The following is a 24176-nucleotide window of genomic DNA, read 5'->3' as shown; positions in this document are numbered from 1 at the left end:
GGGAATCAGACATTTATGATGAGCACTGAGACTCTAACAGAGAGGAAGATGAGGAAGAGTTTCACCAGGACAGAGACTCACCTGAACGACGGCCATTCTCCAGCTGTAACTCCTCCAGATCTTCTTATATAAGATCAAACCTCTGTCTCTGCCGTTGGAGAAAGAGGATCCTCAACGAGCGTCAGCTGTGTCTCATTATGTCTCATTAACCAATCACATTACAGTCACATTAATAGTCCCCAGCTCGGTAACTTCTTCCAACGTGACCGGGACTAAGTTTGTCTAACCTATTAGACCTATTTTCAGGCGCTGCGTCATATCATTACGCCTGCTGCACTCATGGTACAGCCGCACAGTTCCTTGATTATTACGCTGGAATGAGAGTAGTTCCTAGTCATATAGGCTTAGAAAATCGCAACTTTTCATTTTCCGTCGATCTTAGTACACGGTTTAACTACAGAAGAGTCAAGTTTTAAATAGGAAAAATATTGAAACTCTTTGGTCATTTTGAAAGAAATGCTACTGGACTCGTCAGAATCAATGATCTGTGCTAAGCTATGCTAAAAGTGGTACCGTCAGACCCGGAGTTCGGCTGAATGGATTCTAAAACGGTAAAACTCAACTGTTTAACTCTGGGGGAGATGTAAAATGAGCTTATTTCCGAAAAAAGTGGAGTATCCCTTTAACATTAGTTAATGCACTGAACTAACATGAAGATGTCATGTGGAGTGCCCGCGTGAGCCACTGGAGGGCACTCTTTCCCGGTATTATGTTTCACCATGGACTCATGTTTAATTATGTTTCAGTTGTGTTTGATTACCGGTTATTGAGTTCCTTATTTAAGCCTGAGTAATCCTTGTGTCCTTTGCGAGGTCTTGTCACACTGTAAACGTACATCTCTGAGCATTCTTCCCTGTTTGAGTATTCCGTGTTTCTCTGGACTCTTGACCCTTGCCTGCTTCTTGGACTGTGTATGAACCTGTGCTGCCTGCCTCGACCTAAGCCTGTTATCACTACGAGTTACTGGATTGCCCCTTGTTTAATTGTATGCCGGAGTTTATGTCTACTTGTGTGTGAGTTGAAATAAAGTGCTGCATATGGATCCGACTGCCTCTGTCCTTACGTTACAGAAGACATATTTTATTAACTAACATTAACAATTTTAAGAAGAGATATAATTATTACATACACTAATAGTTCAGTGACACAATAAAGATTGTGCATACACATGTTTAAAATGGTGTCTTAATAATAAAATAATACAAATAAATACTATGGCAACATTTTAGGTTTAAAACCTTTCATATAAACAAATATGCTCAAGTCAGCAGGAACAATGTAAATAGACTAAAGATTTTGTGCTAAATTGTGCGCTAATCATACCTAGCATCTGCACTTTTTCACAAAGAGCATCACTGGGAAGTGTAATGTTTAATAATGGGTTGTTAAAAATAAGGGGAAAGGAAAGGCTTGCAAACTCCAAGGAGCTGAGACTGAAGGTGAGGGTAAAGCGTCAGCAGGGAGTCTTCAGGATCCACTGAATCTCCTTTGTGCTTCTTGTGTTGAAAGAGATAAACGAGACAAAAACGCGAGAAATTCTTATATTATAGAAGTATATATAATACAGGTATTATTATACAGTTTTGGTTTTTAGTATCTGATTCACCATTTAGCCTGGTATGATATTTTTTTTTAAATGACTTGCTGCTTTTAAGCATAGTTTTTTTTAATGTCACTTATAAACTTCCCTCTCCCTTTACAATTAATCCAAAAATCATCTGAGCTGAAAACATGATATAGACGGGTAATAGTCAACAGAATCACTATGCCTAAAAACACTCCACCCGGTTTGCTTACTCAAATATACACTCTGAAATAAGGATTTGTTTTGTTATTGCAGTTACTAAGGACTTACTAAGGAATGCAAATGATATTGTCTGTTTATGTAACATCACCAGCTGGAGTGCCCTTGAGAGGCACCAGAGGGCACTCCACACCAGACTATCATGTTTCACTCACAAACTAGGGGGCAGGAGGTCCCTTGATAGGACCATGGAGGCTGTGCAGAGATTCAGTAAATTAAAGCATTAGAAATTCTTGGATTATGTGTGTCAAAGAATCCCTCAACCTTTACACAATTAATCCAAAATTAAAGCCACCCATATTGTGTAAAGGTTAGGGATTATTTGTTGCACATAATCCAATAAATTACCTCCATACCCAATATTAATGTTTATTAAGTATTTATTTCCACACAAAAAGCAATATTTTTTTTTTAATGTTGGTCAATTAAACAATGTGTGGTCGAAAGCTGTGCTCTCTTCACCTTCACACCTGACTCCAATCTGCCCACTTCCTTATAGTTACCTCACTGAATAAAAATAATCTCCTTTCATCAAAAAAACATATAAAATCATTGTTGAAATCAACAGTTAATATACATTAAATACAATTCAAACATCCAAACTTAAATGGCTCCAACACAGTGAATTAACATGTAGATAAGACATTATGATTTTGCAGTGATTTGGGAGTGTTGGGAGATAACCCAAGCTCAGTTGTTCCAGGGTAATAGGACAATATAAGATAATAATCTCTTGGTAAACATGCTAATCCATCTTTATCAGCTGAATACTAAACCAAAGGTTTCCTTTATTATCTAATAAACATTTTCAGTTACATTTAAACATGAACATTGACCCTTAGATAAGTATTCAGCCTTTAACAGCTGAGAACAAAGCATGATGTCTTGTCCTCATTAAATGGGAACCAGAGGTGGTGTGTTTTAAACATGGAGGGACAGGGACCTGTGCTGACGAGACTGGGAATTGTCTTCCATAAGCATTACTGAAATACTATCCCTCAGACGCCTGGCCAATGATTATTATCCTCTGTAGAGGACGTCTATATATATACACGCACTGCCATTCAAAACTTTTGGATCTGTAAGATTTTTAATGTTTTTCAAAGAAGTTTCTTCTGCTCACCAAGGCTGTGTTTATTTGATAAACAACAACAGTAATACTGTATAATATTATGACAATTTAAAATAACTGTTTTCTATGTGAATATATAGTAAAGTGTAATTTATTCAAAGCTGAATGTTCAGCATCATTACTCCAGTCTTCAGTGTCACATGATCCTTCAGAAATCACTCTAATATGATGATTTGATGCTCAAGAAACATTTATGATTATTACCAGTGTCATATAATGCCAAGTTCGAAAATTAAGGCTCGAACAGGACGTTTCTGAATGGTTGGTTAATGTAAAGTCACTTTGATCTATCTTTGTGTGTACTGGCAGGGTAGAGTAGTGAGGTACGAACGCTATGTGTTTACTGATGTATACGTTAGTTCATTTAAAAGCAAATAAGTGATCAGATTACATAATTTATTCCGGCGTAATATTGAAAAACATAAATTTGAGTATTTATAGTCTTGAATCATATGCATTTGCAGGATGTAAACAGTATTTTGGGGAGCGTGCCTATGTTCCCACAGCCCAATGTTCCCACATATGGCCTACCCCTGACCCCATCCCTAAGCCTACCCGTAACTGGGGTTTAGACAAATCGTAAAAAAAAAAAATTCTTAGAAATGTGGGAACATACGGCCGTGGGAACATAGGGCTGACCCCGTATTTTGTAGGTATTGTGTTATCATTCATCTTCATGCAGTTATAACTGTTTGTTTTTACATTACTTCTTAATCAGTAACAGACCGTTATAATTCAGGACTGATGGTGTGCTGAGTGTCCTTCTGTTGCTCAATGACAAACTCTTCAGGCTGATTCTTCACTGTAGACTGAGGATCATGATCATCTTCATCAGGACTGATGGTTTGCCAAGTGTCCTTCTGTTGCTCAGTGACAAACTATTCAGGCTGATTCTTCACTGTAGACTGAGGATCATGATCATCTTCATCAGGACTGATGGTTTGCCAAGTGTCCTTCTGTTGCTCAGTGACAAACTATTCAGGCTGATTCTTCACTGTAGACTGAGGATCATGATCATCTTCATCAGGACTGATGGTTTGCCAAGTTTCCTTCTGTTGCTCAGTGACAAACTATTCAGGCTGATTCTTCACTGTAGACTGAGGATCATGATCATCTTCATCAGGACTGATGGTTTGCCAAGTTTCCTTCTGTTGCTCAGTGACAAACTATTCAGGCTGATTCTTCACTGTAGACTGAGGATCATGATCATCTTCATCAGGACTGATGGTGTGCCAAGTTTCCTTCTGTTGCTCAGTGACAAACTATTCAGGCTGATTCTTCACTGTAGACTGAGGATCATGATCATCTTCATCAGGACTGATGGTTTGCCAAGTTTCCTTCTGTTGCTCAGTGACAAACTATTCAGGCTGATTCTTCACTGTAGACTGAGGATCATGATTATCTTCATCAGGACTGATGGTGTGCCAAGTTTCCTTCTGTTGCTCAGTGACAAACTATTCAGGCTGATTCTTCACTGTAGACTGAGGATCATGATTATCTTCATCAGGACTGATGGTGTGCTGAGTGTCCTTCTGTTTCTCAGTGACAAACTATTCAGGCTGATTCTTCACTGTAGACTGAGGATCATGATTATCATCAGGACTGTTGGTGTGCCAAGTTTCCTTCTGTTGCTCAGGGACAGACTCTTCATGCTGATTCTTCACTGTAGACTGAGGATCATGATTATCATCAGGACTGTTGGTGTGCCAAGTTTCCTTCTGTTGCTCAGGGACAGACACTTCATGCTGATTCTTCACTGTAGACTGAGGATCATGATTATCATCAGGACTGTTGGTGTGCCAAGTTTCCTTCTGTTGCTCAGGGACAGACACTTCATGCTGATTCTTCACTGTAGACTGAGGATCATGATTATCATCAGGACTGTTGGTGTGCCAAGTTTCCTTCTGTTGCTCAGGGACAGACTCTTCATGCTGATTCTTCACTGTAGACTGAGGATCATGATTATCATCAGGACTGTTGGTGTGCCAAGTTTCCTTCTGTTGCTCAGGGACAGACTCTTCAGGCTGATTCTTCACTGTAGACTGAGGATCATGATTATCTTCATCAGGACTGATGGTGTGCTGAGTGTCCTTCTGTTGCTCAGGGACAGACTCTTCATGCTGATTCTTCACTGTAGACTGAGGATCATGATTATCTTCATCAGGACTGATGGTGTGCTGAGTGTCCTTCTGTTGCTCAGGGACAGACACTTTAGGCTGATTCTTCACTGTAGACTGAGGATCATGATTATCTTCATCAGGACTGATGGTGTGCCAAGTTTCCTTCTGTTGCTCAGGGACAGACACTTTAGGCTGATTCTTCACTGTAGACTGAGGATCATGATCATCTTCATCAGGACTGATGGTGTGCTGAGTGTCCTTCTGTTGCTCAGGGACAGACTCTTCAGGCTGATTCTTCACTGTAGACTGAGGATCATGATCATCTTCATCAGGACTGATGGTGTGCTGAGTGTCCTTCTGTTGCTCAGGGACAGACTCTTCATGCTGATTCTTCACTGTAGACTGAGGATCATGATTATCTTCATCAGGACTGATGGTGTGCTGAGTGTCCTTCTGTTGCTCAGGGACAGACACTTTAGGCTGATTCTTCACTGTAGACTGAGGATCATGATCATCTTCATCAGGACTGATGGTGTGCCAAGTTTCCTTCTGTTGCTCAGGGACAGACACTTTAGGCTGATTCTTCACTGTAGACTGAGGATCATGATCATCTTCATCAGGACTGATGGTGTGCTGAGTGTCCTTCTGTTGCTCAGGGACAGACTCTTCATGCTGATTCTTCACTGTAGACTGAGGATCATGATCATCTTCATCAGGACTGATGGTGTGCTGAGTGTCCTTCTGTTGCTCAGGGACAGACTCTTCAGGCTGATTCTTCACTGTAGACTGAGGATCATGATTATCTTCATCAGGACTGATGGTGTGCTGAGTGTCCTTCTGTTGCTCAGGGACAGACACTTTAGGCTGATTCTTCACTGTAGACTGAGGATCATGATTATCTTCATCAGGACTGATGGTGTGCTGAGTGTCCTTCTGTTGCTCAGGGACAGACACTTTAGGCTGATTCTTCACTGTAGACTGAGGATCATGATCATCTTCATCAGGACTGATGGTGTGCCAAGTTTCCTTCTGTTGCTCAGGGACAGACACTTTAGGCTGATTCTTCACTGTAGACTGAGGATCATGATTATCTTCATCAGGACTGATGGTGTGCCAAGTTTCCTTCTGTTGCTCAGGGACAGACACTTTAGGCTGATTCTTCACTGTAGACTGAGGATCATGATTATCTTCATCAGGACTGATGGTGTGCCAAGTTTCCTTCTGTTGCTCAGGGACAGACACTTTAGGCTGATTCTTCACTGTAGACTGAGGATCATGATTATCTTCATCAGGACTGATGGTGTGCCAAGTTTCCTTCTGTTGCTCAGGGACAGACACTTTAGGCTGATTCTTCACTGTAGACTGAGGATCATGATTATCTTCATCAGGACTGTTGGTGTGCCAAGTTTCCTTCTGTTGCTCAGGGACAGACACTTTAGGCTGATTCTTCACTGTAGACTGAGGATCATGATTATCTTCATCAGGACTGATGGTGTGCCAAGTTTCCTTCTGTTGCTCAGGGACAGACACTTTAGGCTGATTCTTCACTGTAGACTGAGGATCATGATTATCTTCATCAGGACTGATGGTGTGCCAAGTTTCCTTCTGTTGCTCAGGGACAGACTCTTCAGGCTGATTCTTCACTGTAGACTGAGGATCATGATTATCTTCATCAGGACTGATGGTGTGCTGAGTGTCCTTCTGTTTCTCAGGGACAGACTCTTCAGGCTGATTCTTCACTGTAGACTGAGGATCATGATTATCTTCATCAGGACTGATGGTGTGCCAAGTTTCCTTCTGTTGCTCAGGGACAGACACTTTAGGCTGATTCTTCACTGTAGACTGAGGATCATGATTATCTTCATCAGGACTGATGGTGTGCCAAGTTTCCTTCTGTTGCTCAGGGACAGACACTTTAGGCTGATTCTTCACTGTAGACTGAGGATCATGATTATCTTCATCAGGACTGTTGGTGTGCCAAGTTTCCTTCTGTTGCTCAGGGACAGACACTTTAGGCTGATTCTTCACTGTAGACTGAGGATCATGATTATCTTCATCAGGACTGATGGTGTGCCAAGTTTCCTTCTGTTTCTCAGGGACAGACACTTTAGGCTGATTCTTCACTGTAGACTGAGGATCATGATTATCTTCATCAGGACTGATGGTGTGCCAAGTTTCCTTCTGTTGCTCAGGGACAGACTCTTCAGGCTGATTCTTCACTGTAGACTGAGGATCATGATTATCTTCATCAGGACTGATGGTGTCCTGAGTGTCCTTCTGTTGCTCAGTGACAGACTCTTCAGGCTGATTCTTCACTGTAGACTGAGGATCATGATTATCTTCATCAGGTCTGATGGTGTCCTGAGTGTCCTTCTGTTGCTCAGTGACAGACTCTTCAGGCTGATTCTTCACTGTAGACTGAGGATCATTATTATCTTCATCAGGTCTGATGGTGTGCTGAGTGTCCTTCTGTTGCTCAGTGACAGACTCTTCAGGCTTTTTGCAGATCGGAGGAGGTTTGGTTGATCTCATTCTGTTTAAACCATCATCTTCATGCAGAGTGTTTGCTTCAGGTGTCTGTTGTTCTGAAGCTGGAAATAAAGGAGAGTTTAAAGAAGGAGAAACAGCTCAAAGAGGTTACCAAAAGCTAGTAGATGTTTCTGTTGTGGTCAGGTGAAAGTGTGGCTTATGCCTAGTTCCACTTCATTTAGAATGAAAATGTCCAAAGAAATCTTACTTGAATTTTTATTTTTATTTATTTTTTGTCTGCTGATTATTTTAGCAGCTTTTTATTGTACTGTTAGGGGTGCTGAAACCAGGGGACAGTCTACAGGAGACACATGAATCACATTTCAGATCATCATGCTGTCACTGACCTTCTCTCACTGAAATCATGAAATACTGTGATACTCACACTGCTCTCCGTGTCTGTACACGAGTAAACAGGCTTCTGAACTCCTGTGGAGAAACACACACTTTAAGATCTGTTCAGATATGAGCTCACAGAAACATTAATATCTGTCATGAACAAAGTCTCAGAAGCTGCTGTGATCAGAAATAAAACTGATACCTGTGTGTGGAGCTCTCGTTTCTGAAGACGTCGTTCAAGGAACGCTTTGAGGAAAAAATAACATGAGATGTAAGTAATTATACAAACACACTAATGAAATCTCACATACACTAACGCTTCAGTGACACAGTAAAGCTTGTGCATGTTGTGGCGAGCAGGACGAGGGCCGTGAGAGAACAGCGTGAGGCCGGTGGATTGATTACTGATGAGCTTCACCTGCGCGCCGCACTGGTCTCGTATCTCACAGAGGAGCTTCAGAAGCATAGGAGGAGGAGTGATGACAGTGAAGGACGAGAGAGGACCAGGCCTGGACTTGTGTTGTGTTTTGTCTATGTGTGTGTGTGTGTGTGTGTGTGTGTGTGTGTGTGTGTGTGTGTGTGTGTGTGTGTGTGTGTGTGTGTGTGTGTGTGTGCGGCAGTCGTCCGTGAGGGACTGCCACCTTTACTTTCGTTTTGTGTTTGTTTATTATTAAAGTCTTTAAAGGTTCGTCGGTTCCCGCCTCCTTCTTCCCACAACAACTAACCTCGTTACACATATACATACAGTATTAATATATATATATATATCTGTACCTCTGATACACTGCGGTCCTCAAATCGACACCAGATTTCATCTTCACATCTGATGTCTGCATTATAACGTCCGCCACCTCGAGGTGTTTTACTGTAGTTTACTACGGCATAGAGCTCATACTCATGGCAGAGAACCTGTAACAGCAGGATGAATTATCTTCATTATTAGTTATATTTCTACATTATACAATATTACATTATTTTGTCTTCTTCTTCTTAAAGATTGTTGGCCAGAGGAGAACTGAGCGACTGAGTCTGGGTTCTCCCAAGGTTTTTTTCTCCATTCTGTCACTGATGGAGTTTTAGTTCCACTGACGCCTTTGGCTTTTGTCTTGCTTAGTTGGGGACATTTATTTTTAATATTCAACAATATTATTGATCTCCTGCATTGACACCATTATACAAGAACTGAACTGAGCAGGGCCGGGTTTCCCGATAACGATGTATCTTAGCTCTTAAAGGGATACTCCACTTTTTTCGGAAATATGCTCATTTTACATCAAGGAACTGTGCGGCTGTACCATGGGTGCAGCAGGCGTAATGATATGACGCAGCGCCTGAAAATAGGTCTAATAGGTTAGACAAACTTAGTCCCGGTCACGTTGGAAGAAGTTACCGAGCTGGGGACTATTTTCAGGCGCTGCGTCATATCATTACGCCTGCTGCACAAAAAGTGGAGTATCCCTTTAAGAGCACTTTCTACGTGCAAGGTTACGAACGCTTGCAGCAATTCCACGAGCGTTTCCCAAAAATGCACTTAACATGAACGCGCAAGAACGCGCTCTACGTGCTACTTAAGAGTCGCTGTCCATTCGTGAAGTGCTGAAACATAACCATTTATGGAATCATATTCTGAACGTTTAACCTAATAATTGTTATATGTTGTGGATTAGCAATCAAGACAAGTCTATATAAAGCACCTACAGGCGGAGGCACTGATAAAAAAAAAAAAAAAAAAGTTTAAAATCATTGGTTACCCGTAAGCCAATCACATAATGTTTGGTTATGGCGTGTGTTATGCGCATGCTCAGCCGCATCTAACTTCCACTGTAAATGCATGTATGATGCGAAAACAAAACCATCGAGCGAAATACCGGAGTGAACACAGGAAAACTGAAAGCTATTACGCTGTCTCAGACTGACTACAGAAGTGAAATAAAATTGAGCGGAAGTACGAAGTCTGACGTAGTCAGGCTACCTTTTAGAGGAGATAGAGCGAAACAAAGATGACATTTTTAACAGATTTAAAGGATTTATTTTATTTATTTTTTTGTTCATTCATTTAATTTTGATTAAAATTATTAGATTAAATTATTTCTATTTTTTGTTTTGTTTTCTGACCTTTTTAATTATTTAATTTATACATTAATTTAACCAACAACAAAAAAGAGTAATAAAGTGTACAATAAAGTACAATCAAAACCTTATATTATAATCACATTGCATCTGATAAAGTTAAAGGTGTAATCTGCCGGTTGTCCTGCAGGTGTCCTCATAAATCTGTCTTCTTACGATGCACTTGGGGATGTACGATTACTCCAGAGCACTCGTAGTTTTACGAAGATTTTCAAGTGCTACTTAAGCTACGATGCTTTTGGGAAACAGACCATAATATTAAGATCAGTCGTACGATCATTTTTACGATCAACTTAGGCGTACGATGCTTTTGGGAAACGCAGCCCTGGACGATGACATCACGGTTTTCTCCAGAGCAGTGATATATAAATGAACTAAATTATTTATTTTTATTTTTATTTTTTACAACAGAAATGAAGCATCACTGAGCTTACTTAAGCAGGACTGTGACGCCATTTTCTTCTGGAAACAAACTTTGTTGCATTATTTTCCTGTTATCTCTGTAAAGCTGCTTTGATACAATCTGTATTGTAAAAAGCGCTGTATAAATAAAGGTGACTTGACTTAAAATCCACCAATCAGATCTTCTGTGCTCTTTTTAATTTGCATCAAGTTTAATAAAAGCACAGATGAATTGAAAACAGCCGCAACAGAATTACAGTCTTTAACTTCAGCAAGAAAATATAATGAATTTAAAATGAACCCGAATTCATAAAGACTACAATGACAAAAGACTGTGTGTATCTAAAGCGGTTGTGATGTGTGTGTCTGTAAAGCATTAAACCGAATCACTGCAACAGACACTCATGTTATTGTCAGTACCGTGATATGAGGACGAATGATCGCTTCCTGGTCATTTCTACTGTAGCTCGACCCATATGAGCTCTTCATCATCTCAGATCTCTTCAACTCAATAATCATGTGTTTCGGAAACTTGATCATTTCCCTTTTCTGTGGAGATAATAATAATATATTAGTGCAGCATTAATGAATTGTGCTGCTTTTCTTCACAAGATACTTTCAGCATTTGAGGCAAATATCACAGTGAAACTGCTTGATTTGGCAGATTTCAGGGATGTTTTTAATTGACGTTCACATGAAATTCAACTATTTTTAAAGTGATCATTTCTCTGTTAAATTAGCATTAAAGTTCCACACTTGAAGATCTAATATACACTAGAAAAGATACTCACAGTCTCACTGTCTGTAGTTCTCCTACAGTGATCACAATACACTGAATCCAGTGTCTTATTTTCACGAGCATATGCCTGTAAAGCATCTTCCTACATTTGCAAGAAAACAATGGAAAACGGAAGAAAGATTTCAGGATGAGACGGCAGAATAAAGTTGCTTTAGATCAGTATCTGTGTAGAGGAATCAGTTCTATAGAGATTCACTCAGAAGAGCAAAGATCTGCTCACCACATCCGAAGAGTTTTGAAGAGACACTGTCAATGAGAGGAAATCCTCCAAGGTTTCTTCTGGATTGTGTCTGTATGACCTGCATGTTCTCGTCTTCTTCATAGTGCCCTTAAAAAGCTACACAGATGTGAAGAAAACAGACTTTAGTGATGATCCACAGATATACGTGTGCTTTCACTGTTAAAATGATCATTCTCTGCAGTTCAGCCTCCAGCACATTAGACTGCTGATAAACCTTTAATTGTGTCTCATGCCAACAAATGATAGTCAAGGATCCGAGTGAAGTGCGTTTGTAGAGGAGATCTAAACCAGATATGAGGCAATAATGTCTCTGAGCGTTCTCTGAGAAACACTTCCAGAGCTGAACTGCTGTGAGATGATGATAGATGGTCCTCATGAAGGAGACAAAAGATGACAGAATAACCCAGAAGAAACCTCAGTTACCTCAGAGGATCCAGGAGTCTTTTTAATGATCAAGTGTAGATGTTCTTCTGCGTCTCGTTGTTCATGAACTTTGGGTTTGATGGAGAGAAAGCAAATAACAATCAAACACTTATATTGAGTAACTTTCATCAGCAGAAACATTGACTGAATGCTGGAAACAGCAATAAAGAGACCAACCGTCTGTAATGCCGAGGCTCTTCGTGACTCCAGCTGCTGAAACTGCAGTTTTCTGTTGTGTTTCTAATTCACTGAACAACTTCTTCAGTTCTTTAGCCAAGTGTCCATCAGATGAAACACCGTATCTGTCCAATCTACAGAAGACACTGAGTGTTTATCGATCGGCTGTGTGTCATGTTGTTTCCACTGCTGGAAGTGAAAGATGTTTCTTTACCTCTGGACATGTTGCCTGAATCTCTTCGTCATGAAGAGCGTCTGAAGAACTGCATTCAAGCAGGAGGACCCTTGATTCTCCAGCCTACGGTATCCTGATATGAGAAACACATTAACACTGGACTGACGTCCATCCAGCTGACCAGAGAAACTCCAGAAACACATCCAGCAGATCTTACAACATACAGAGCCATCGAGTGTCCAGCGAGATCAGAAACTGATCAACTATTTAAAAGCAAATGTTGGCTAGGTTTAAAAGAGAGTAGGTCTGGACATAGTCAATCAATATTCATCAGCTTCGACAGCAATGAAATGAAATGTGAGAAAAGAAGTCATCTATGACTGTGTGTTAATAATGTCCATCTTCAGAAAACAATCCTAATATGAACGGTTGAGAGAACAAACTCACTGAAGATCAGACTGTTCCTCACAGAAAACAAACCGGATCATTGTGACAAACACAGACAGTAACGTGAGGCATCAATGTTGTTCATCTCCAGGGTTTCAGGGACGGAGAAAGTGTTTTCTCTCAGTACAGCTCTACTCTAATCATGATTCACACACTCTTTACTGATGGAGATGTTCAGAGCAGATGAAGGGTTCATGTCTTACTTCTTCTCTTGGCTGTTGAGTCAGTCTTCTTTGTGTTTGAGAGACTCTGGAGATGATCGTCTCTGGGTTTCTGTGTCTTCTGGCTCTGTAATATGTTTTAGAGGAACTTGATCAAACTCAAAGACTATTTACACAAACACAATATATCTGACTAAATGACTAGATGATGAGTCGGTAACGACTGTTGAACATCTTTACAATCTACAACTGCATTATATTCTGTGTCCACAGACCCAACACTGCTGAATAACAGCAGTACAACAGAATATCATTATTAAATTAAATAACTACTATAACGTAAAACATATAATATAAAATATATATATATTATAACATAAAATATCTAATGTAAAGTTATCTGTGTAAAACAAGCACACTAAGCTCAAACGATGTGTGTTCACAATGAAACCCCTAATAAAACACACACAACCTTTCCAGCAGCAACTGGTTGGGTCACTTTACTGGCCATCATCAATCGCTGAACTTCACGTCTGTGGAGGAAAATAAAACACTCTTTTAAATGAGCAGTTGATAAATATCACCATCATATCAGAAGAGTGTGTGAATAAGCTGGAGAGACATTGATGATTCTCACATCCAGTCCAGAAAGAGTTGACACATGTCACTTTATAAATGCTGTTTAAAGATTCTCATCATGACATGAAAAACATTCTCAATCTTTCTAGCTGAAAATCTGTAGACTAATGAGCAGCGCTGCAGTGATGACACACACACACACACACACACACACACACACACACACTACTCTGAAGCTTTACACCAGCGCTGTGCTGCTTACATTAGTTCAATATAATCTTATCAAAACTGAAGCCCAATTCAGTTCTAATGACGCAAACCACAGAAACCAACAGAATAATGTACATATTTGACAGAATAAATTCATTACCTCTGATCTTCTCCAGTGTCTCCAGCTGCTGTAAGACAAAAAGAAAAGCACAAATTCCGCATAAGCCAATCAATATTCATCAGCTTAAACAGTCATGAAATGAACTGTAATCTGGTAATGATCTTCTCTGATGGTTACGTGTTCCCATGCCATAAACCTTGACTGTGCAAAGCTCTGTCCAATCTATCAACTAATGTAATGCAAAGCCAATCAGCATCTTAAAGGTCCCGTTTTTCCTGTGTTTTTGAAGCTTTGATTGTGTTTACAGTGTGCAATATAACATGTGTTCATGTTTCGCGTGTAAAAACACACAGTATTTTTCACACAATTTACTTATCTGTACACCGCTGTTTTCACTGTCCTAAGAACGCCACGGGCTGATGACTTCCTTGTTCTATGAAGTCCCTCCTTCAGAAATACGTAACGAGTTCTGATTGTGCCAGCGGTTCCTGTGTTGTGATTCGACAGCAGCTTAGCGCACGTTGCCCGGAAAGGTCACGCCTCTTACCATAACGTGGAGATGCATGCACTCAGTGTTACTGTAAACATGTCTTTAATATTACCTTATCAATTTGAGCCGGAATCAGACCCGGAGAACATAGATGAAGAAGATCGATTAGAACCTGTTCAAGCATGACTTTTGCAGGATGTTTCACAATGGTAAGCTGTTTATTTAGTAGTTGTCATACTTTTACGTTTGGCTGTTACCTTGAATTGGTTAAATTGTAATGTTAAATGTTACAAACTGTTATGAAAGCTTGTGGTATATGGTTTTGTCCGTCTGTCGAATTAACGATGGTGTTGTTGAATTTTTAAAATAAGTGCATTGTTTATTCCTACCTTAGTTACACGTGAGCACGAGTTTTGATTAGTAATATATGTTTTATATTTTCGGGAACCGAGTTAAACATAAATTGTAACCATTGATCTCTAAGTACAGCGTCCCTGGGAAGGCCAAACAAAGGTGATTTGACTCCAGGATGAAAATAACAGCGTCTCGACAACATGGCGACAAACACACTCTACAAATGCAACTCTTCCTCTTCTCCATGGGAGCGCAACAAGACCACGCCCCCTTTTGTGTACCGGTATTCCTGTGGGCGGAGCTTAGTCAAAAAACTGTTCTAGTGACATCATTAAAGCAGGAAGTAGAGGGATGTAGTCCAAACCGGTTGTTCGCTGTACGCTTTGAAAGGGGACTTCTGTTAAATAAAATATCTCACTTGGCATTGAACTTTGAGCTTTATAATTTTACAGGTATTATTTATGCTCTAACAGCAACATTACACACTAACTAAAGTTTGAAACATGGGATCACGAAGAACGGGACCTTTAAAACACCAGTTTATCTGCATGATACATGCAAAGATTCTGGACAGAGACATAAAACCAAAGTAGGAGTGAACTAACCAACTGGATTTATGTTTGTTTAATATATATTTATAAATTAGTACATTTTATTTTATCAATTATTTATCTTTTAAAAGCACTGATCTGGAGTAGCACCTGTAATTTCGTTGTGTCAATACTCTGTATTTATGCAATGACAAATAAAGCTTGAATTGAATTGTGTCTGTAACATAAGTTTATTAACCTAGAACGCTAGTCTCAGCCTAAAAATGACATTTTTAGTAAAAAGAGGCACTTACTCTGAGGAGATTCAGGAGCTCCTGGAGACCAACGAGCCTCAGAGCAAGTAGAGAGGATCGACTGATGCACTCCCTTAAAGTCAACGCCTGCAACACACATACAATATATACATAGATTTTGCGTATAGCCTATCACAAATTATATCGTATCTTTCACATGCCAGATATTTGTAAAATGCAGAGAGTAATGATACAACTGAAAATGGACAGTTTACGGCTTACTATTTTCACGAATAATTTCACGGCCTATTACTAAGTTAGGATTATTATTTAGAAGATCACAGTGAAGTGGGACAGCTAGTCTGACAGGACTAGGACGACATGTAACTGCTTTATGTGATGAAGCCCATGGGTTTGGGCACAAGGAAGCTCATTTGTCCTGTATGCAAAATGTCCATAAAAAAAAATGGTAAAGTGAAATGTTTGGTGATATAGCCGACAATCTTTAATGTGACGTGGCCGAGAGAACACAAACTATAAAGTTCATTCACACCAACAAAAAAAACTTCCTCTTGCAGTTTGCTTTATGATTTTTGTGTGAATGTTTGCACCATATCTTGTGATTTAGCATTTGAACATTGTGTCCTTGCATGCTCTGATTAAGGACATTGAGATGCTGGAAAAAATCTGCCATGTACACCAACTTCAGTATCCATGAGCCATCTTCAAAGCAGGAAAACTCTGACTTTTCACCAGAGAGAAACTCTCTCAGCTCTTTGGCAGCGCATACACACCTTAAACACAGCCCTGCAGGACAGCCAGTGTGCCTCTGAGTGGAGCATCAAGCATCAGCATTTCTCTGCAGAGTAAACTGAAAAGTTGTGTTTCAAGGGGTGTGATTTTACAGAGTTCAGTTTTTACTACATCCTTCAGCACTTGATGCACATCATCATCAGTTGGTTTGGCCACAAGAGCGTCCCGGGAAGCATACAGTGTGTGGAAACAGCATTGGGCTCTTTCTCTCTGATCAGAGTCATAACGCCGCTGTGCTCACCGGTCATAGCGTTAGCACCTTCAGCACACACTCCAACACACAGAGACCAGTCTATTAAACTCTCCGTCATGAATTGATCCATCATATTAAATCTATATCCTGCCCTGTAGTTCTGCCTTCAAGGGGTTTACAAAAATAAGTTTTTAAGGAAATGAATTTAGACCATTAGCTGTGCTTGATTTATATCAGAACTTTCATCCAACTGTAGCGCAGAGTATTCACTGGTTTACAGTTGTTCTAAAAGTTGGGATGCAATATCATTGGCCATCTCACCTATGCGTTTGCTCACTGTATTGAACGACAATGGCAGACAATCTACCTTTCGTGCCGCTTCCTCTCCCAGTAACTCCCAGACGATGTCTTTAGTAGCTGGTAATAATAATGCCTCGCCAACTGTGTGTAGTTTCTTAGCATATGCGATGTGGGGGGTGTGACGCATTTAAACACCTCTCAGGGAAAAGTACTAGTCTGCCGGGCCGAACACAACTCCTGATGTTTGAAATAGTCCGTCGATTTTCCTGTCTCATTGGGATGTTTCTGCTGTAGACGGCGTTTGAGCTTGGATGGTTTCATTGGATGGTTTCATGCACTCTTGGAGAGAACACATTGGGGACCCTTGACTCCCTGCTTTAACATACAGGTAAAACCAAACATAATGTAAGATTTGTCATATTTTCTATTTTTTTGCTTAGCGTTCGCCAAGTCAGATTGACACAAACTGCTTGCAGGAGTGGGATTATAGAAGCACATATATAGCCACTTATTGCTCTGTTCAACTTACTGAGTACAAAATGTTAGGAGTGCAAAGTATTTTGGGATGAATACATTACAAGGATCCACTCTTATAAATCCCAAAACTACAGTATGTGGATTTGATTATTAATATCTTTAGGATAAAAAAAAAAAGTATTTTTTTTTTAATATTTTTGATTCTGTCAAGTTTTCCATGGACCCCCTAGCAATATTCAGAAACGTGTGCAGTTTTAGCTATTATTTTTTGGATTCACTTTTATTAGAATGTAGATTGAAAATAATTTGGTAATATGCTTATTATTTTTAAAATGTGAGAAACAACTGCCTATTGCGAATTAAAACAAAAACATTGTTGCAATTCGCTATCACAACTTAACTCAATAACGTTCCCAGATTTAACTCAAGATAACTCAAATATCCAAGTTGTCGCTTAATACAACTTCACATTTTAAGTTGACTAAACTTGAAATTTTAAGGCTGCACAAACCCTTTACGAACAATATTTTTAGTCAACAGAATGCAATTAGATTTTTTTATCTTCAGAACAAAACAAATAAATTGTAACTTGTAACAAAATAAAAGGAATATCAGATTAAGATGTGTAATCAAGAAAAGGATGAGTGATGTTTGAGAGGCAACATGTCTTTTTCTTACCAGTAGTAAATATATATGTATACAACTGAATAATATGAACATAATAGATTTAATGCACCTTTGAATATTACAGAGAAACAGTGCTTTAACGGAAGCAACTACGCACACAGACATTGCGTAGGCTAATTCTGTCATGTGACACCAAATTTATATGCGTTAAAGCCCTTTTTTCTTAAAAAAAAAAAGTGTTTTCAAACTAGTTTTTCGTGACATTTCAAGCATCAACATAGATTTTATGTGCTAAATTTAAACGGAAAAATAGTGTTGACACTTGCAAAGTTGTATTGATAATTAGCTTATCCATCAGCTATATCGGTAAACATTTTGAAGTGCTTAGCGAGTTTTTTTGTTTGGCAAAAAAATCCTTGGATGGAAACCTGGCTAGTGATAGCAGGAAAATGATTCAATGATGCAAACAGAGTTAATTTCTGCTGTACAGCAGCTCTAAAAGAAAATAATGTGTGTTTAGCTGAAGTCAGTGCAATGTTGATTCAGTTCAGTTGTAAAGTTCATCAATTGAACTAAATTAGTTAATTTATCAATAAAGCAGCTCTAGAGAAAGCAGTGATGTCATCATCAGCTCAGCTCAGTTCTCATCCAACAGCGTTAGGACAGTCTGATCAATAATACTGTGGAATATTAAGTGTCTCCAACTAACCAACATGTCTAAGGAACAAGAGATAGTTCAGCCACAGGTCTGGCTGTTCATAAAACATTTCTACAACCTCCCAAACCCTCCATACTAGTATTTCAGACCTGCCATTCTACTAGATGATCATGTGAGAAGATCTAACCTGACATCCTCAAACTGGAGCTCTTCTTCTGTTCGGCCAAAGGAAGACCAAAGCTTCTGGGGCTGATAAGAAATAAAAAAAAATAAAAAAAACGTTATCAACTTTTTTTAAATTAATTTTCCATTATACGAAACTGAATTATAAAATGGTTAGTTCCAATTCTTGATTCTGATTTTATTCACAATAAAACACAGCTTTGACCGCTTCACATGAATTATTGTCACACAACAAAAACATGTAAACAAAATTGTCTCTCCTTGCTTTCTCAAATCATGTTCTTTGTCTTATTGTAAATAAAACTCTGCAGGACACCACTGTTCCAAAGATAAAGCAATAAGCTCCAATAGGCTGTGGGTGTTGTTAGGCTTGCCTTAATCTTCTGTGCCAAACTCATTTTTAGCGGAGGACACATTGTTTGTATTTATCCATCTGGCCAATTATTTATTAGGAGCTATTGTCATGAGCCAATATTGATTAAAATGAATGTTTTTAAATCCACCCTCTTTAAATTAATTAAAAAGACATGTTTTGTGATGTAAGAATATTACCGGTCAGTGATCCTTTGCCTGTCTGTATTTTGAACCTGGAGGAAAAAGGACTTGATAAATTAGCAAATCATTTGACGGAAAAGTCTGAAACATATAATATCTTGTTTTTTAAACAAGAGTTAATTCTTATTGTCTCCTGTACTGAAATATTACAGATATCAGAACAGGAAATTAAATGAATTATTATTTCTGGATCACAGGTAGACATGAATCACTAAACACACCTTCATCAACCTCAGTTCCTCTGGGTTCAGCAACACACTCATCAGAGCTGAAGACTCATCAGGAGAGAGTCTGAGTCCAGATTTCAGATGTGTCTTTATCTCCTGGATTAGATAACGGTCATCCAGCTCTTTCAAACAGTCGAACAGGAGACTGCATTCGACTGCATTTTCTGGAGAGGAATTCATGATCATTGTTTTGACGTGTTGAATTATTTCTTGACTGGATGAAGAGCTTCTTCTCTGTGTCAGGAGGTCTTTTAAAGCTCTCTGACTGGACTCCAGTGTCAGACCCAGCAAGAAGCAGAAGAAGAGATCCATCTGTTTCTGTAAAGCGATGTTCATCACTTTCTGGATTGAGTAGTAGTCTGTGAAGCTCTTCTCTCCGAGCTCAAGCTTCAGACTGGAGAGATCTCTGAGCTGGAGTGGGTTTCCTCTATTAATGACATCAGCCGCATACAAAGCTGCCAGAAACTCCTGTGTTCGGTGATTCATGAAACAGAAAGACTTTCTTTTTTCATCTATCACTTTTATGATTGATGAGCTTGCTTTAACACGTTCAGCACCGAGTTCATAATCTTCATCACAGAAGAGAGAATTGGCCTTTACCAACAGGTCAAACGCTATTTTCCCCAGAGCGATGATGGTCTCTCTTCTCTCTCGACTCTTGTTCATCTGAGCTAACAGGAGTTTGCTGTACATCTGAGTGAGAGTCTTGGGGAAATCTGAACCGCCTGTACTGATGATTTTCTCTGGAATCGCTGCGATGATTCTGCAGTAATCTGGTGAATAACACATGCTGTTGATGCGTGGAGATTTCTGGATGAGGCTGATGACTTTATTGGCCATTCTGTGATCACTGATGCTCTTTCTGAAATACTCCTCCTTCTGTTCATCATTAAAGCCCTGGGTCTCTGTCACACGATCTATAAACCCCGCAGGAATCTGATTGGCTGCTGCCGGTCTGCTGGTGATCCAGATCTGAGCGTTTGGAAGCAGATTTCCCATCATGAGGTTTGTCAGTAGATCAGAGACTGAGGCTGGTTTGATTGGATCTGTAATCTTCTTTTTGGTTTGGAAATCTAGAGGAACTTTAAACTCATTTAGTCCATCAAAGATCAGCATGATCCTAGACTCAGGATTCAGATGTTCAGTGTTTTCCCAGCATCGCTGCAGAAGATCCATGAAGCTACACTCCTTCACCGTCTCTATGATAAAGTTCAGCTTCTGGAAAGGGATCAGAAATATATAATCGATGTCATGGTTTGATTTCTCTTCAGCCCAGTCCAGGATGAACTTCTGCACAGCCACAGTTTTGCCAATGCCAGCTTCACCCTTCATCAAAACTCTCCTGATATTCTGTCCTACAAAGATGCTTTTGCACATGATCTGTCTTTTATCCCTGATGTGAGGATCTGTGATTTGAGGTTCAATGAAGACATCATTCAGTAGTTGTCTTTCTCTAGGTGATATTTCTTCATTCAGACACTCAAACTCCTTCTTCAGTCTCAATTTGAACATCATTGATGAGGACTCTGATTCTACAGACACAAACACAGTTCAACAACTTTTACCACACATTCTTCACCTTCCAGCAGATTAAACAACTGTAAAACCGTTTTAAATATGATAAAGATAAATAGACAAATAGACTTTTTAAATGAATTGGGTGCCACATAAAGTACTATGCATCTCATATAATTCCAAATGCACAACAATTACATATTTCATAGCCCCTTTTGCACTCCTGCATTCTTACCTCTGTCCGAATCACTTCTTGAAGTGTTGCTTTTGTGCTTCTGGGGATCCAATGCTGTGGTGCTATTAATCCAGTCTTGTGTAAACTGCCCAGAATCTTTATATACATGTTTTGCAAGCTTTGCAGTTGGTTTCAAAACTAGAGATTGACAGAATTGACAGAAAAGACAAATCAATGCCCCCATCTGGTGGGTCTCTAAAAAGTGCATCAATGCCGTTACTCGACTGTGTGTTCAACAAGAAACAAATTAAGTTTACAAATTCAATTAATCAGCTTATTTAAAGAATTTTTTAGGGTACAAAAAAGGCTCTATAGGCAGCATGTGTTTATATTATTAGGTTATGTGTTCACATGACACTACTATAGACCTATTCTGTGCAAAGTTATTTCCAATCTATCAACTAATGTAGTGCAATCTACCAAAGTAGGAGTGAACTAACCCACTGGATTTATGTCTGTAACACAAGTTTATTAATCTAGAACAGTAGTCTAACCCAAAAAATTTAATTTTTATGAAAAAGAGGCACATACTATAAGAATATTCAGAACCTCCTGGAGAACAACGACCGTCAGAGCAAGTGGAGAGCTCTTCCTTAAAGTTAATGTCTGAAACACACAAATACAACTGTTGTTGTTGAAGAACGAGTCATCCAGCTTTTCCAAACTGAAATTAAACTTTTTGTTTTGCTTTCTGTCCAACCACAACGCTGTAACACTCTTAGAGAAAAAAACTTCTGTAAGTTGGGTTCTATATAGAACTCTAGGGTTCTTGACTCAATTCTAAAGAACTCTTATGCAAAAAAAGTTTTATATAAGGATAAATAATAATAATAATAATTCATTACATTTATATAGTGTTTTTTCTCGGCACTCAAAGCGCTTTACAAAGAAGGGGGGGGGGGTCTAAATGTCTTAAATGATTGCATAATACTTTCACTTTTAAAGGGTTATTTCAATTTCTCTAATGATAAAATGTGTTTACGAGCTGCTTAATTCATAAAATGTAATCACAATAAACAAAACTAAACAAAATTAAACAAATTCAACTAAATCCATAAAACCATATGTGATGGGAACCCACATAAGGTTCTATATATGGGAGCGCCTGACAGAACACTTTAAAGTTCTATATAGAACACCCATTCCCTTTCGTGGTCACTACGAGTTACGTCAGTGACGACGAAATGGGGTTTCGCATAGAAAGCCTATCATCTTCGAGATTTAGAAAATGAGCCAATGGAAATGCCTTGGTTCTGCGGAATTTGCATGCATAACTCCGCCCACCCACTTCCAGGCCGGTCATTCCGCTTCGCTGCCCCACCAAGGGGACGTCTGTGGTTTGCATGACCCCGCTGGTAAAGTTCTTGGGAGCCTGGCTAGAGCTTCCCAACCTGTCCCGCTGGGTCGCCCGAACCATCAGGCTCAGCTATGCGATTCAGTTCGCACGGTCTCCTCCCCGCTTCAGGGGAGTCCGCTTCACTATGGTCGGTGGCAATGGCCCTATCATGAGAGCAGAGATTGCCACCCTACTGGCAAAGGGTGCGATCGAGACTGTCCCTCCAGCCGAAATGAGGTCCGGGTTTTACAGCCCCTACTTCATTGTCCCGAAGAAAACTGGTGGGTTACGGCCAATCCTGGACCTGCGCGTCCTGAACCGCTCCCTTCACAGGCTGCAGTTTAAGATGTTCACAGCCAAACGCATTTTTGAATGTGTGCGGCCACAGGATTGGTTCACAGCAATCAACCTGATGGATGCCTACTTTCATGTCTTCATTTTACCTCAACACAGACCGTTCCTATGGTTTGCTTTCGAGGGGTGGGCATACCAGTACGCAGTTCTCCCATTCAGGCTAGCCCTGTCTACTCGCAGATTGCTTCATATGAGACCGCTTCAGCACAGGCTTCGCCATCGAGTCCCAAGGTGGGCATGGCAACACGGCACGTTCCAAGTCACAGTGACTCCGGCCTGCCGTCAGACCTTCACCCCGTGGACGAACCTCAGCTTTCTACGGGCCGGAGTGCCCTTAGAACGAGTTTCCAGGCATGTTGTTGTGTCAACAGATGCCTCCACCATGGGCTGGGGCGCCATGTGCAGTGGACATGCTGCCGCGGGCTCCTGGACAGGACCCCAGTGCCTTTGGCATATCAATTGAGTTTGGGGACATGCAGGTAGACCTGTTTGCCTCCCACGACTCGTCCCACTGCAACCTGTTTTATTCCCTGACCGAGGGCATGCTCGGAATGGATGCACTGGCACACAGCTGGCCGTGGGGCCTACGCAAATATGCGTTTCCCCCAGTGAGCCTTCTTGCACAGACCCTGTGCAAGATCAGGGAGGACGAGGAGCAGGTCATTTTAGTTGCGTGCAGTGCTTTCCTTCCTGCAAGAAGGGTTGGAGCGAAGGCTTTCTCCCTCCACTCCCTGAAAGTGTATGTTGCCGCTATCGCCGCACATCATGATGCAGTTGAAGGTAAGTCTCTAGGAAACCACAACCTAATCATCAGGTTCCTGAGAGGAGTTAGCGAGGAGACTGAATCCTCCTCGCCCTCCTCTCATTCCCTCTTGGGACCTCTCAGTGGTGCTAACTGCCCTGCATAGTGCTCCCTTTGAGCGTCTGCAATCAGTGGAGCTTAAGTCCCTGTCAATGAAGACAGCGCTCCTGGTTGCATTGGCCTCCATTAAGAGGGTAGGGGACCTGCAGGCTTTCTCCGTTGAAGAAGCGTGCCTGGAATTCGGACCGGCTAACTCTCACGTGATCCTGAGACCCCGGCCTGGATACGTGCCCAAGGTTCCCACCACACCCTTTCGAGACCAGGTGGTGAACCTGCAAGCGCTGCCCTCGGAGAAGGCAGACCCAGCCTTGGCACTGCTCTGTCCAGTACGCGCCCTCCGTACCTACGTGGACAGAACGCAGTG

The 24176-nt window shown here is 40.4% G+C and overlaps 1 protein-coding gene across 4 annotated transcripts in view; it reads right to left on the bottom strand.

Moving 5' to 3' along the window:
* Window positions 1–24176, bottom strand: part of LOC311283504 (uncharacterized protein) — a 333540-nt gene that overhangs the window by 4029 nt on the left and 305335 nt on the right. For 3 of the 4 annotated variants that reach the window (XM_084397939.1, XM_084397941.1, XM_084397940.1), the window contains 19 exons: window positions 21792–21866; window positions 21261–21398; window positions 19505–21042; window positions 19281–19315; window positions 18733–18794; window positions 15538–15624; window positions 13889–13916; window positions 13412–13472; window positions 12982–13066; window positions 12371–12464; window positions 12157–12290; window positions 11980–12047; window positions 11536–11652; window positions 11308–11397; window positions 10937–11065; window positions 8759–8893; window positions 8187–8230; window positions 8031–8074; window positions 82–7707 (listed from right to left, as the gene is read on the bottom strand). In XM_084397939.1, coding sequence (XP_084254065.1) covers window positions 4547–7707; window positions 8031–8074; window positions 8187–8230; window positions 8759–8893; window positions 10937–11065; window positions 11308–11397; window positions 11536–11652; window positions 11980–12047; window positions 12157–12290; window positions 12371–12464; window positions 12982–13066; window positions 13412–13472; window positions 13889–13916; window positions 15538–15624; window positions 18733–18794; window positions 19281–19315; window positions 19505–21042; window positions 21261–21398; window positions 21792–21866 — 6125 coding nt within the window. In that variant the 3' untranslated portion in view covers window positions 82–4546. The remainder of the gene's footprint in view (window positions 1–81; window positions 7708–8030; window positions 8075–8186; window positions 8231–8758; window positions 8894–10936; window positions 11066–11307; window positions 11398–11535; window positions 11653–11979; window positions 12048–12156; window positions 12291–12370; window positions 12465–12981; window positions 13067–13411; window positions 13473–13888; window positions 13917–15537; window positions 15625–18732; window positions 18795–19280; window positions 19316–19504; window positions 21043–21260; window positions 21399–21791; window positions 21867–24176) is intronic. The other variant, XM_084397942.1, reaches the window with a different exon arrangement.

This window comes from Rutilus rutilus (genome assembly GCF_951802725.1).
Source record: "Rutilus rutilus genome assembly, chromosome: 23".
NCBI classification, from domain to species: domain Eukaryota; kingdom Metazoa; phylum Chordata; class Actinopteri; order Cypriniformes; family Leuciscidae; genus Rutilus; species Rutilus rutilus.
The sequence above is the reverse complement of the archived record's forward strand: the minus strand, read 5'-3'. Positions and strand labels throughout refer to the sequence as shown.